The following is a 16,022-nucleotide window of genomic DNA, read 5'->3' as shown; positions in this document are numbered from 1 at the left end:
TACACAATTCACAAAGTAGTTGCTTTCACTTGAAACGAAAATCCAATTAGGGGTCTCAAAAAAACACGCATACATGCAACAGCAGATTGGAAACAAATCTGGAAATCAATCAAAACTTGTCATTCAATCGAAACAAGTATCAATCCATAGATGCTATATATAATTGAACTCACAAAACAACAAAATTCACCAAATGCAACAACAATTCACGATCAGACGAAAGATTACAAACAGATGCATACATGAAGGATAAAGCTTATACCTGAAGTAGTAAAAGAATCGAAATTCCGATTGAAAAGAGGAGACCCGATTGCCATAATCAACAACACACACTCAAACCTCCACAACCAGAAGCTCTGAAGCTATTACACTCTCTCTACTTTCTCTCTCTCTCATTCACATTGATAAGATGAGGTAATTATTCAGTAATTCTGAGGCATGTTATTTGGAGAATAGTCTATAAATGATATATTCATGTGAATTTTGTGCAAGAGTTTTTTCCTCTGTTTTTAAAAAGCGGGAAAAAACCAACAACAACAAAAATCTCAGTCAAAAATACTTGAGAGATTTAATTAGAGTTACCATTAATGATGTGACAGTAGGTCCCATCCACTATTTTTTTTTTTTTTTTTTCTCAATTTCCACTTCATTAGTGGTAGATTTAGAATTCCTTATTTAGAGTTCTAAATCATTCTTAAATCCCAGTGGGGGCGTTGGCGAAAGTGGATCGAGAGACTGACACGTGGAGGTGAAAGGTATTTGGTTGAGGAAGAAGACAAAAACTACACTAATACCCCACCATGCTTGTTGAAATTACGGTGTCTTTAGCGTCTCTGGTGGATAAATAATGAGGACGAGGATGGGTAGTATTGGGCATTCATCTGGAAAAAATACTTTAGCAGCAATTTTTACCAAAAAGACCTTTCAGTGTCGCTGGAAAAGTGGCCAGAGCAGGGATAAATGCGACCGTATGCTTTAGGCAACCGTTTTCATGCGTGTATTCTTAATCAGCAATGGTATGTATTATAAAAAAAAAATTATGAAAATAATTATGAAAGTTTGGAGATTTTTAGATTACGCTTAAAATAAAATACCACACACTAATTAAGATAATCCAAGAATCATAAATTTTTCATAATCATTCTTATAAAAAAAATTTCATAATCCCTAACTTTTCTCATTCGTAATATTTTGACAACAGCCATCTATACTAGGTCCAAATTTAGTTTAGTGAATCCACTATTCGAATTGTTTGTCAAAAAGTCCAAGAGCACAGAAAATGAAATATAAAAATTAAATACAAAAATTATTTATTGGTCATCTGTCCAGATGAATGACTGGACAGAGCTTGTATACAAAGCGATGAAAGAAACGATGAAAAACTAGAGTTGCTCTTACCCAAATTCGTTGTATACAGAGTGATTTGAGCCACAAGAAATCTAATTTTCCTTTTTTTTCTTTTTTTTTATTTTTTTTCTTTTTTTTTTTTTTTGGTCTACTTTCTATTATACATCTCAGCAATCAAAGGGTAGAACTCTTTAAGGTTTTATAGCAGGTTATGTGTTTTGTTTTTTATTTTGCTGAAAATAATAGGGAAAAGCAAATTGATTGTTTGGATCCCAGCATTGAACTATGGTATTAGGAAGTCTACAAACTTTTTTAGCCTAAATTTCTTTTGAAATTGAAAGAGGCAATCTCAGGTTTCTTCATTTGGATGTTCGCTTTAGATTTATTGTCACCCGTTTTTGCGATAAATTTTAAGAAGATAAAGGGTGGGAAAGTGTATAGGTATAATAACTAACAACTAACATTCACCAATAATAATAAAAAAAAGAAGTGATCTAAGTGTGTTAGATTTTTTTTTTAATTCTCTCATACTTTTGTTTGTTTTGTTTTTTTCTTTTTTATAAATTTTGTAATTCTTTAATAGTTTTTATTTCTTCATTATTTTCATTGCAAAAATAAAAACAAAAAACTCCATTTTCATTTTCTCCATTCAAAAAATATTTATAAAAAATAAAAATAAATATTATGTTTTAAGAATATTGAGTTTGGCCAAAATTATTTTTATATTCAATTTGTTTTTTTTAAAATTTATATATTTAATTTTTTTAATGCACTATTTGAAATTTATATTTATTTTACAAGTTTGCACACGCATCGCGTGTGCCTGGCCGCCAATTTCAATTAGGGGTGGGCGTCGTATCGCGTTGGGTCGTATTCGTGTTGTGTCATCTCAAGATTGTGTCAAAATTACCTCAACACTAATCCAACCAGTTTATTATTTCGTATTATTCTGTCATGTCATTTTTGGTCCGAGTCTAGTTCATATCATATTAACGTGTTATGTCAAGTCAAAAAATTTCACTATAAACTAAAACTATTAAAGGTAGGGGTAAAAAAAAATTTTTTTTTACAAGTTGAGTTTAATGAAACTAACATCTATTAAATGAAATTATTATAAAAAAATATTTGATTTCAACTTAATTTTATTTTCTTAATTTATGAAAATTATATTTTTTTACTACATTAACTCAAATAATAGACAAAAAAATACATTAAATTCAATTAAAAGCAAAAACAAAACCTATATTAAACTTAAAATTGTATTTTACATACTTTTTAATAAATTGGATGTAATTACATAAGATATTAAAAAATGTCATGATACTTTTTAGTAAAAATAATATTAAAATATGTAATTAATTCTTCATTATACAAGTTATCTATGTCAATTTTGTATTATCCAGATTTAACATTAACTCGACCTGTTTAATATTTGTGTTATTGAATTATGTCATATACGTGTTCGTGTCAGGAATGATCAATCCTAACTAGCTAATTTCATGTACAGTTTGAGTCATATCGGAAATTCTCAACCCTAATTTCAATTTGAAAAAATTAAAGATAAATGTTTGTGTTAGAATTTTAAGACACTAAAAATTTACTTATTAGTTAATTTTTTTAAAAAAAATTAGAAAGTGTGATCATTTGCAAATTCAATCTATCCCTAGGGGTGATATATTAATCAAACAACTTGAACGATTCAAGATTGACTTGTTAAAACCTCGTTTGAGATCAGTTCATTAATTAAACAAGTCAATCTTAAATATATTTTTTAATTCGTTAAAGTTTTCAAATTAAGTTTGAACAATTAATTGTTCATTCGATTTGGTTCGATAAATCTAAAATTATATGCAAATACCAAACTACTTGAACTCAGCTTAATAAAAGTTTTTTTGAATTCAACTCAAAAATTTAACAAATCAAATTTAAACAAATTTTGAAACTTGTTAAAAATTTTAAACAAATTTATAACAGTTAACTGTTCGACTTATTTGGCTCATTTCTCACCCTTACATACATTTAATTAATAATATTTTGACACCTAACAATTAAATCTCTTCAAAATTATGCTATAAAAATAATTTAAGAAAATTATTTGAGAGCTTTAACTTTATAATAAAATAAGAAAAATCTTTGATAAATCGACATTCTCACATGTACAAGTAATTGAGGAGACAGGTGATTCTATTGACAACATAAGGATTGGTTTATTAAATTTGTTAGTGAAAAGTCTGTGCCTACGGAGTTGAAGAAATAATATGTTGTTAAAGCAAGTATTTCCCTTTTAGAGAAAATGAGTCACAAATTTATTTTAAAATAGAGAAGTTTCTATTTTCACGCCATCAATAATCTTCTTAGTTCTCACCATTTAAGTGAAGCATACAAATTGTGCATTTTTTGTATTTGTAGCTCAGCTTTTCGTGCTTTCTTTTGGAAGAATGAAATAGTCTTTACAGTTCGGACTCCACTTGTGTTGGTTCTGATTTTGATTTCACAAGTGCAATGTGAAATAATGGAAACACAAAAAGAGTCCAAATTCGGCAATTTCTTTTGAAAAATCGATGTTTAAATCAAATGCCAAAAATGGACTGCTTTGCCAATTTTAGAGTCGCCACCTAAATATTTATTTTTGGGAAATTTAGGAAACCCATGGCTCGTGCCAAAGGCCATTAGTCCGTCGTTATCAAAGTGTCTTGGTTCGGGAACTTAGGTATGAGACGGGAAGGTCAATAATTGAATACCCCACTCACCCGATCAAAGATCAGCCTCTACTAATCATGATGTGGTTTTTATGTACAGTATGTTGGAAATGGTGGAAAAAATTCTGGGTAAAACCAGAATTTTTCCTCAAGTTTGGTCTATTTTTTAGGTGGACCCCGAGTGTCGTTTTACTCGGGTCAAAGTGGTAACGCATTCTATGCCGCGTTGTGATTCACGTGGTATATTTGGTTGCTCAAAACCATTACCGAGTGAATGGGAAATTGAAGCCAAAGTGTGCTCCATGGAAATGGAGTTTTGGTGGAAATTCCTTAAAGTTGTAAATTAGCTTGTCCCACATTGATTTGGTGGGAAGTTTTGAAAGGGTTTATAAGGCTTAGGGTGAGATATTTGGGGTGTGCCCCAAGGGGTACCCAAGTGTTTTAGAGGGAGAGGTTATGGGCAAAATGGGCTAGACCCATTGGACCCAAAAATCACCACACACACGCACCGCTGCCGCCGTCCGTCCGGTCGGGCGGGCTGGGCTGGGCTTGGGTGCGTGGTGTGTGGTTGGGCTTCTAATCTTTTTGGGCCAAAAACATTTGAATTTAATTTTATTTTTTATTAAAATAAAATCCAGAATTCAAATTAAATTGGATTGAATTTTTTGTTCATCCAAACAGGGCCCTTCCCGTTTTCAAACAGAATTAAACTGGTTTGGATTTATTGCTCATCCAAACAGAGCCCTTCCCGTTTTGCTATCTGTTTGAATTGTTAACAGATTCAAATCTGTTTGAATTCAAAACCAACAGGTATCATACCTGTTCAATTCAAAACCAAGAGTCACCTTTACATCTATAAATAGGACCACCCTTATTTGATGTCATTCATTCAGAAATTTCGTATTTCACTTCTGCTAATTATATTCTTCATCTTGCTGCATTTTATTTCCGAAAGAAAGAGTGTAAACACTTAGTGTGTTCGTAAGGCAAACAATTTGTAGTGCTGCTATTGTTTGTGGTAAGATCATTTCATCTTGGGAGATAGACGTCCGAATTCTGAAAGCACCGTGGAGAGGACGAATCTGTCTTAAGGACACAGTGTTAAACACTGGACTTGATCAGAAAAGTTATTCAAATAAATTAACCAAGTAAGTTGTTTAATTTAATTCTGTTTTTATTTGTTTATTTAATCAGATTTTAATTTTGTTTTTGTAACAAAATAAAATCTGTGCTTTTATTTATTTATTTTTATTTTGAGTTTGATTTTTGTAATCAAACAAATTCTCTTCTTTTCTCTATTTCTTTTATTCTTGTTGTTGTTTTGTACACAACACAGTATATGATCTTGTTCTATATGTAACATATAAGTATAGACTAATTTCACGAAAAGTTAGAACGTTTGATTTCATGTTTGTTTTGAAAAAAATATTTTGAATATGTATCACTGAAAATGGTGATCTCATATATACATGAATCAAAGTATCTCAATTCAAGTGATTAACCTTCATCTACAGGCATTCAAACAGGTATATCAAATAAGCAGTTAGCCTCGTGGTAGTATGTTTTGATATGACAGCATTCACACTTATACAATATGCTAAAGCAAAAATGCTTATCTTAATGTCCGAAGGCGAGTCCAAAAAGAAAGCAAATAGTTAGAAAAAAAAAATGTATGATCCTAATTTAATGACTAATGCAACACATGTAACGTGCAATTAAGGTTCGGCTACTAGTATGGCATGTGAGTCAATTCAAGGCATGTGATAGCGCATGTATGCAAGTAAGGAGTTTGAATTTGACATTTGAATAATACGATGAGCCGAACTTTTATGCATGTAAACAAATGGATGCAAATCATGAAAAATGTTAATTAAACATGATGTCCCTAAGCTAACCATCATAAGCAGTGAAATAAAAGGGAGAAATAATGGGGGTTGGAAGACATACAACTTATTACATATTTCTCCTCACGTAGGAGGGTCTGAATGTCTAAATGTCCGAATAAATAATTATTACAAAACCGAATGACTAATAAATGAAAATGGGCTGTCTAATTTATTACAATAATAATATGCAATGATTGCTCGATGCTCCTTAGGAATTATTTTGTCTTCCTTGTTGGGATTTCTTCACCCCTAGTTACTGCTTTCGAAAAGTGTATTGTTTTGCAATTTATTAGAGCCATGCCAACCCCGAAACGCGACTCAGTCGAGCCCCAAATAAATTCAATACTTTGTTTTCTTGTGGAAATCTATTTTTTGTACCTGAGGTGAAACAATGCAGACAGGGTATTCCTAGCCATGTTTGTTCTTTTTTTTTTTTAACCCTTCTCTATCATAAAAATACTCAAGAGATGGTTGGAATCATCTCCAAAACCATCAATTAGCAAATTGATTGCTTGATGATCTTAGATACAATTTGGACAATGATCAATAAATGTAATGAATAAACAACCACCCCTCCCTCCTATCATGAAGTAAATTCAAGAAGGAAAGTAGAAACGCTTCAAGGTTCATCAAAATATCATGAATTGATGTAACACAAGCCTTGACACAATAGACTCGGTATAACGTCCGACCGAGTCCAATTAGTCTTGTTACTTCTTAATGTCGGTTGTAATCCAATTTTAATCAATTTTTTAGCCTTTTTTATTACCTTTCCATTTCTTTATCTTTTCTCCTGTTTGTGCAAAAGTGATATTTATGTCCACTAAGTCCAAAACGCAATAAAGAGAAACAAGCATCACCTTAACCCGAGAAACAAATCTTATTTGCTTCGGGGGAAATTACAAAAGAAGAGTCAAACTTATTTACAAGCGATAAGGGATTCCAAGTCAAACTCAAGATGTGCAACAAGGACTAGTCAAACTCAAAAGAGTGATAATGACTTGAAATCCAAACTTGTTAATAAGTGATAATAACACTTTCTTTGGTGATTTTCAAGGGTCAATTAGTCCCTTAAAAGTAAACACACTGATGAATAAAGAGAAATGAAAAATAAAAGATTGTGCTTTAGTATAAGAACATGTATACATTTGGGGTAGTGAACCTCTAAAGAATTTAAACCGTTAAGTATAGAACGTTTTATGCTTTTAGTAGTAAATCCCCTAAGAGATTAAATCAGTAAGCATAGAACGTTGTATACTTTTGGTAATGAATCTCCTAAGCATAAAACGTTTTATGTCTTTCGTAGTGAATCTCCAAAAAGATTAAACCATTAAACATAGAACGTTTTATACCTTTGGTAATGAACCTCCTAAGCATAAAACGTTTTATGCCTTTAGTAGTGAATCTCTAAAAAGATTAAACCATTAAAAATAGAGCATTTTATACCTTTGGTAATGAACCTCCTAAGCATAAAACGTTTTATGTCTTTGGTAGTGAATCTCCAAAGAGATTAAACTATTAAGCATAGAGCGTGTTATACCTTTGGTAATGAACCTCCGAAGAGATTAAACCATTAAGCATGGAAGAGTTCATTTCTTATACTTGAACAACAATCTTAATTTTTCACAACTTTTTAATCGAAATGAGCAAAGAATAGAGGGAGGTTGCAGAGATGATTATGCGAAGTTGATTAATTGGTTAGTACAAACAAACTTGATATTTAAAACATAAATTGTTGAAATAAATTAAACAGCCCCCTAAATAGCATACAATAGTGCTGAAATTAAGCTATAAAAAACGAGCAAAATTAAATAGGATCAAGTTAGTAAACAAATGGAAGGAAGAGTGACTAACCCCTCCACTTTTACAACTTCAAATCACATAGTTTAGATGTTGAAAAACAGCCCCAAAAGAATTTGAGAGAAACCTACCACTTTTACTATTCACCGCCGGAGGTTACTATTCATCCAGTGAGGTAAATTATTTAAAGTAATAAATTACAACAGTTTATATACAATATTTAAATTACAACAGATATGTGGCTGGTGCAGCCTTCCCATTAAAGCAATAAAAAAAACAGTTATGAAACGAAGTAAATGAAGTATTTAAACAAATTATATAACATTTTTAAATTAAATCAAAATTTGCGAAAACTCACCTTCTGGGGAAATGATAAATTTTCTGAGTCACAAACTTTCTTTTGATTACTCTCAAGCCTGTGAAATGTGTTCTCAATTCTCAGTTCAAAATTTAGAATTATAGCTTTAGTGGTTGGTTTTTGAATGGTGTATTGATGAAATGGAAATAAAAATATCAAAGAAAATATTTTATTTTCCCTCACTCTCTCTCAAAAAAAAACTAATTTTCTTTCTTTCTGATTCTTTTTCTCTCAAACTATCTCGCACCACTTTATTTTTCTCCCTCTCTGATCCCCCTTTTTTTTTCTTGTTGAGCCTCTCCCTCTTTGTCCTTATATAAACAAAAAAATATAATATAATAATATAAATATAATAATATAAAGATTATAATATAGATATTATATAAAGATATCTTATATATATGTTATGCTGATAGCTTTGAATGTCGGCAGCCGAAGGCTGACCGACATCAAAACAATTTTTATATTATGTTTCTTTTATAATATATATATATATATATATATAATATAAAATATCTAAAATATATAATTTATACCAAAATACTAAACATATAATATAATAATATAACTTTTTTTATTATTTTATTTTCTATATATAGAATATATAATTTATACCAATTTATATAAAAACACCAAAAATATGAACAAACACATAAAATTATGCAAAATTATAAAAATGCTAAACTAATGAAATATTTAGTATTTAAAACAATTTGACTATAATGGTGAAAGTTGGAATTAAAGTTCAAATTACATCTCTCTCACTGAGGATTCTGTGAGAAACACATTCTAATTGTCATCATCGGGTAATCAAAAGAAAGAGCCAAAGTCTTAGGGGCGGTCAAAATGGGGTGTCTACAGTTGCCCCTCTTTGACAGAGCTCGAAGTCATTTCATGATGTGAGTGAATGTCAAAGCCAAAAGACAACCCATTTGACCAGATCGTAAGACTTTGGCAAAACAAACAAATGCAAATAATTGGTTGAACCCGAGGGTTGCCTACGTATCCCGTTTGCAATGGATCAAACCTGCGTAGTTCAGGGACAAAATGCAGAATGATATGTAAAACATAACTTATGATCATGCAATGAAATGCAATCAAGATAATAATTTGACACTGAATGAAAGCATAAATGATGGATGTAGTGAATGTGAGATCTAAACGCTTCATCCGCGAGAGGAGGAAAGTGAACTTGAGATCCAAACGCCTCTGTCATACACGAGAGAAGGAATTATGAACTTGAGATCCAAACGCGTCTTATGCGAGAGGAGTATGTGAACTTGAGATCCAAATACGTCTTACGCGAGAAGAGTATGTGAACTTGAAATCCAAACGCGTCTTACGCGAAAAGAGTATGTGAACTTGAGATCCAAACGCGTCTTACGTGAGAGGAAGAAGATATGGTAGAATGACAAGGGGTAACCTCTACATATAGAAGCCACTGATGCCACTTTTTTTTTTTATCATATTCACAACTTTCCCTATTCTCTAACAGGGTGATAGACTAGGTTGGTTCAATATCCAGAATTGAGGCGCATACACGTTATCTCAACCTATAGGGCTGCCATACAGATTTCAAGCCAGGGATACACCCCTGGGTATTTAAACCAGACTTTAGTCTCGGAAATTCCGAACCTTTTGCGTTCTAGGCATCGCCATTCGAACTCTAGTTTCCACCGTCACAGTTGGTCTCCTAGGAACCCATTGCAAACACAAGTAGGTGGCTATACCAAACTGCTTGAAGTCGTTTGGGCATGACAAACACCAAAGGAATTGCACCTCTAGAGGATTTAAAGTCTCCTAAACCCCGGGAGTGCACAAGATAGTGCAATTGAATTGAAATTGTGTAGTAGATGCTCGAAGTGAAATTATTGTGCGATAGATGCACAGAATGAAATGAGGAATTGTAAGTTTGAACCAAATACTATATACATATACCATATACAAACAAAATACATACATATACGGACATAGACACAGACATGTACATACGGTATACATGTATACATATACAGACAAAATACACACAGATATGTACATACGGTATACATATACAGATTCGGAGAATATTTCGTTTGTGACCGTCAGTGGGAAGATGCCATTACTGAGAAGGCATATTCCATTTGCTGAGGTCAGTGCGCGTATGCAAAACACGCAAAAAGAAATGAAAAACACAAAATGCATGGATACGGGGTTCAACCCTCTGATCTCAAACTTAGTTTCGCAATCCTCAACCACTGAGCCACGCCACTCTTATGACAAAATATTCAAACAAATATATATAGAGGTATACGAGACATATATACATAAAACCAAAACAAATCAAAAGAAACACTTGCTGCTATGGGGGTCGAACCTCGAGCCTTAGGCTCAACCTTTCAAGCTTCAACCACTGAGCCGAACCACTGAACCAAGTCACTCTTGTGACAAAAAATTCAGACAAATATGTATATACTACATAAATATACACAATATATGTACATATATGTATACAACTCTCCCGCATGTCTCTCTGTTTTTGTCTCACTCTCTCTTCCTTCATCTTCTTCGAGCGTCGTGCTTGGCGTGCGATTTCAACAATCGCGGCGCCTAACCGACAGGCTATCCAATCCTGCCCTGATTGTTAATGAACGTCTCGGCCTTCCTTTCTCTTTGTCTTCTTCTTTGGTTTCATCATCTTCTTAAGTTGAGGCCTGCAAGAGAAGGCAGAGCAAAAGCCTGCAAACTTTCTTTGCCACCATTCTGCAACCTCTTTCTTTTGCATTACTATCCTCTGTCATGGCCTCTTCACACGGTTCTCTCACACTTTTTCCAGACCTGAACGAGTCCACGATAGAGATGACTAATTCCGACTCCTCTGAACCTCAACCACGGGCTCCTCCTCCTTCTCCTGTTTTTAACTTTCCAGCGAGGTCAATTCAACAAATCATGGCGGCACAGTCTGACATCAAAGCAAACTTGTATACGCTGAGGTCATGTGTGGAGACCGTGACTGCGGTCTCCAACTTGTCCCGTTAACTGCAGAACATGACATGTGAGGTACATCAGTTAAATGCACAACTCTCCCTCCTCCAACGTATGTACAAAGACGCTCAAGTAGAAATTAGTGCGCTGAAAAAACAGAGCAAAGAGCTGAAACGACATGCCACCTCCATGGCTCGATTCGGAGTTTCTTCGCACAACCAATGGCCGGCGAGGAATAATCTCCTTGGGAAGCTCTGCCAAGGCCAAGGCAGAGTCTTTAAGAGCTTCGAAGGAGTAAAGATGAAGCGAGGCAGCTGATGATAAAATCAGGCAACGAAGCTGTGTGCAAATGAAGCCCGTTGTAATCTTCGTCGCCGAGCTGCTGCCGAAAAAAATTGAGAAAATGCTACTCTCTCTCTCTCTTTTTCCTTTTTTTTTCTCCTTTTTTTTTTGTTTCTTTTTTTTTCTTGTTGTTGTTGTTTTTTTCCTGTATATATTTTGTACAAATGTGATCGGGCTTAATCCAAAAAATTAATAAAACGAGTTTGTTTGTGAATCCGAATGGCAAATCAGAATGGTTTGAATATTTAGATGTTAGAAATGGTTGTATTTTAAACCAGACAATTTGAACTTATTACTGAAAACGTAAAAGAACACTCAATGAACTGAAATTAGGCAAAACACACTTGCGAATAGAATGGATACAAAATGGACACAAAACCAATTTACGAAATTTTTATTTTATTTATTATTTTTTTTCTTTATTTATCTTTTTTTTTGTTTTTTTTCCTTTTTCTCTTTTTTATTTAAACAAAACACAAAAACAAAATTTTGTTGTGACTGTAATACACAAAACAAATTACGACCTAACGGGACAAAAGAAACGAAAACAAAACAAAAATAAAATGCTTCTTTTTTTTTTGTTCATTTTTTTTCCAGATAAATAAAAACCCTTTCTTTTTCTTTTTTTTATATTTAGATAAACTAAAACCTCAACCAAAAAAAAAAAAAAAAAAAAAAAAAAAAAAAAAAACCTTTTTTATTTTTAGATAAACTAAAACTCCAACCAAAAATCCCTTTTGTTTTTTTTATATTTGCTTTGTAGTTTAAACACTAGCTTCAGATAGACTCTTTTCTTTTTGAAAGACTTCTTTTTTGTTTTTTATTTTGTAAAACAATGATCGGGGTTGAACCCGCTAGTTTTATCAAGTGTTATTGTGGATGATCTCTTCTTGCAAATATCTTATATTGTGTTTGCATATGATGACTGGATAACACTTGCATGATAATCTTTGAAGAACACTTGCGCTTGAATTGGCTCATGAATCGGATAATAATATCAACCAAACAAAATGAAAAAACTACAACTTGATAACAAAACAAACATAATGAAAACAACTTGAACATACTAAAACAAAAGATTTGGTAATAAAACAAGACTCAAAATATAACCACAACACAAGAGGACAAAAGGACACAAGATGACCCAGGGAATCTTCTGGGAGTGCACTCCACAATTACAACACAATGTTTGGCCCACCCACCACTAAAGGCTATCATCACTACTCCATCTAAATTCTATAAATGGTACTCCCATAATATTGTTTCTGGCAGAAGAGCAAGGTTTTACATTTTGCTCTCAAAATGGAGATGTTGCCCACCAATAGGCTCCAAGACTAGATAACCACTTTGGATGGCTCGGAAAAGATGAACTTTTGCGGTTTCGGCCTAAATGCTCTTTTTCCGTTGAGCCGCACTTCACTTTGCCTTCCATTTCTCCATGCCGCTGCTCAGTGCTAGAATCCAATCACACATATATTTCGTTTCGGTTCACAAGAGATGTGTCCGACACTCGAAGAATTTCAAGCATTGATGGAATCTCAACATGATAAAGAAATCATGCTTCAACCCTGTTTTGGCCATGCTCAAGCTTTAGGACAAATGTGTGGGCTTACTTTACACGAAGCTCGATCCTTGGCTCACAACGAGGAACTAGATATTCCAGATTTGATTTGTCGATTTTCCATCACCGGTGACAAAGACGACCTCCTTTGGGAAGGTTATCGTCAGCATGCCCTTTGCTTATGCTTACTCGCACACTTCCTTCTTGCCCCTAGTCGCGGTGGAGTTAGCATTAAACTGATTGAAGTAGCCTAATGCCTTAAGGAGGGTAAGAGTTGTATGGGCTTAGTGTTGGCCAAGACTTTGACAGGCTTAGATGCCTTTCAACGGGGAGAGACTACTCGATTTGCGGAGAGTCCATTACTTCTCTAGGTATTGTTTCCCACCCTTCTTATTTATGATCCTTACATCACTTGGCATTCAATTTCTTTTCTTCTTTTTTTCACCCTTTTCTTACTTTTCTCTCAACGTACATCTCTCTATTCTTTTATCTCTCTTATTTTTCATCCCTTTCCCCAGATATGGCTGATAGATAAACTGAAAGTGGTGGATCCTTGCCCCGAGTACTCGGCCATGACTTACTTTCTTCATTCACAACTAGTGGAGTTCTCCTCAGAGGGAATGTGGTGTGACTGGATGCATAGCAAATCTGCGGCTGACATTGCTTGGCGTAGCCCCTGGCTTAACTTGGCTAAAATGAGTTACAGCATGTCCCGGCAACCAGGTATACAATTGATTGGCCTTACACACTGTGTATTCTATTTTCCATTCAGGTTCAGACGCCAGTTTGGGCATGATCAGATTTGTCCAGATGAAGGGATAAAGTACCCAGCTTCATTTCCCGTTCATGGTTCGTACTTGCCTCGGTACCTCAGTGATTGGAATACAAGAGAATTTTTGGCCCCTGCCCTTCCTTTCAGTTCCATCATTCCTGACGAATACTTGGTTTGGCTTGAGGATGAGGAACAAATTAGGTCGACCTCAGTTACAGAAACTTCCACAGGCATGAAAAAGAGACGGAGAACGGACACTTGACTCATCTATGCCCCTAGTTTATTGTTGTCTTTTCTTTTCAAGGTTTTATGGAAAATCAACTTTGGTTTGGAGAATATACTTGTGATAAATCAATAAAATTAAAGTGAGTATTGAAAAGTTTCCTTTTGTGTTGTAAACGGTAAAGTTTTGAGAAGAAAAACAAAAATTGAATTAAAACTTTTCAAAACAATTTTTTTTTCCCTTTTTTATTTTGTTTTTCGGAAATGGTCACCACCAAATACATGCAGAATTAATCCTAAGGTTGAACAACCCCAAATCAGAAAATCATAACCAAGTCGACAAACAGTGGAGAATGACGGATTGATTAAACCAGATGAACAGGATAGTTGGGTTGAAAAATAGTGATGGTCGAACTTCGGGATGAAGTTGCCTACGTATCCCAAAGACGAGAATCAGGCCTTACGTAGTTCGGAGAGGGTTCACTCGAGTATTTATTCTCTCCTTTTGCGCTCTAACTTTTGCCAAGGTTGCCCTTTCGAGTTTTTGGCCTTACGAGCTTAGTTTTTCTTTATTTCTAATTTATTTTTTTATTTTTTTTATTTTTTTGTTTTTATGCTCTAACTTTTGCCTAGGTCGCCCTTTCGGGTTTTCGGCCTAACGAGCCTCTCGGGGGTAATACTTCTTCAACTTGTCCATGTTGATTGGTTGAGAAAACTCCAGGTCATCCAAATCCATAAGAATAATTGCTCCTCCGGACTAGATTGACTTAATGATATAAGGGCTAGTCCAATTGGGTCTGAACTTGCCCCTAGGCTCATGGATGGGGGCTCGGTTGTCTTTGAGCACCATGTCTCATTCCTTGAGATTTCTGGACTTGACTTTCTTGTTAAAAGTCCTCGCAATTCTATGCTGGTAACCTTGGATATGATACAATGCCTTCAACCTCCTATCGTCAAACAATATCAATTCTTCAAATCTACTTTGTTGCCAGTCCGACTCCGCTATTTGACACTCAACCATAATTCTTAGTGACAGTACTTCAATCTCGATTGGCAGAACAGCTTTCATTCCATAAACAAGAGAATAAAGGGTTGCTCCTATAGATGTTCGGATCGACGTTCTGTAACCCCAGAGTGTGAATGGGAGTTTCTCCAGCCAGTCCCTATAGGTTTCAACCATTTTCTGCAAAATTCTCTTGATGTTTTTGTTTGCAGCCTCAACAGCTCCATTGGTCTGCGGCCTGTATGTTGATGACTTACGAAAAGCCACGTTATATTTCTCAAGCAAGTCTATCACCTCTTTCTTGAAATGCGAGCCATTATCTGAGATGATCTCGTTAGGCACCCCATACTGACAGATGATGTTGTTCTTGATGAACTTAGCCACATGCGACGCCTTCAGAACAACATAGGATTGGCCCTCTACCCACTTTGTGAAGTAGTCGATTGCTACCAAAATGAACTCATGCCCGTTTGACCCATTTGGCGTGACTGCACCGATAACGTCAATTTCCCAGACTGAGAAAGGCCATGGTGAAGTCACATTGTAGAGTTTCGACGGCGGAATATTCATGTGATTGGCATGGATCTGACATTTGTGGCATCGCCGTACAAAACCAATACAGTCCTCCTCCATGGTTGACCAGTAGTAGCCTTGTCTAAGGATTTTTCGAGCTAGCATCACACCATTCATGTGAGCTCCGCACTCTCCTCCGTGGATAGCTTCCATAAGGCACCTTGATTCTCCTTCCTCAACACACAACTTATGCATTCCCAGATGGCCTCTTTTGTACAACATGTTTCCTCAGATAATGAATTGGATGGCCAGATGCCGTATTCTCCTTTTGTCCTTGGCACTTGCCCCTGGTGGGTACGCCTCTTTGTCCAGGAAATTCCAATTGTCGTAATACCAGGGGTTTGTGTCTTGAACCTCATCTATCACGGTGATGATCTCATACGCCAGCGCATAATTTTGTTCAATGATGATCGGGCGCATCTTCACTCCAAGCGGAATGTCTACCATGGAGGATAAAGTTGCCAATGCATCAGCAAATCGATTGTTCTCTCTGAC

At 34.8% G+C, this 16,022-nt stretch overlaps 1 protein-coding gene across 1 annotated transcript; it reads right to left on the bottom strand.

Moving 5' to 3' along the window:
• Positions 1-14,804: 14,804 nt before the first annotated feature.
• Positions 14,805-15,131, bottom strand: LOC145791670 (uncharacterized). Its single transcript, XM_082872076.1, has one exon. It carries the CDS (start codon positions 15,129-15,131, stop codon positions 14,805-14,807), a length of 327 nt encoding a protein of 108 aa, XP_082728202.1.
• Positions 15,132-16,022: the final 891 nt, after the last annotated feature.

This window comes from Camellia sinensis, chromosome 5 (assembly GCF_055761805.1).
Source record: "Camellia sinensis isolate YWXY chromosome 5, ASM5576180v1, whole genome shotgun sequence".
Taxonomy (NCBI): Eukaryota; Viridiplantae; Streptophyta; class Magnoliopsida; order Ericales; family Theaceae; genus Camellia; species Camellia sinensis.
Note: the sequence above shows the minus strand (reverse complement) of the source record. Positions and strands in the feature narration are given on the sequence as shown.

Excerpts from the sequence above, each read along its gene's own strand:
- LOC145791670 (XM_082872076.1), bottom strand. The coding sequence starts at position 15,131 with ATGGTTGAAACCTATAGGGACTGGCTGGAGAAACTCCCATTCACACTC.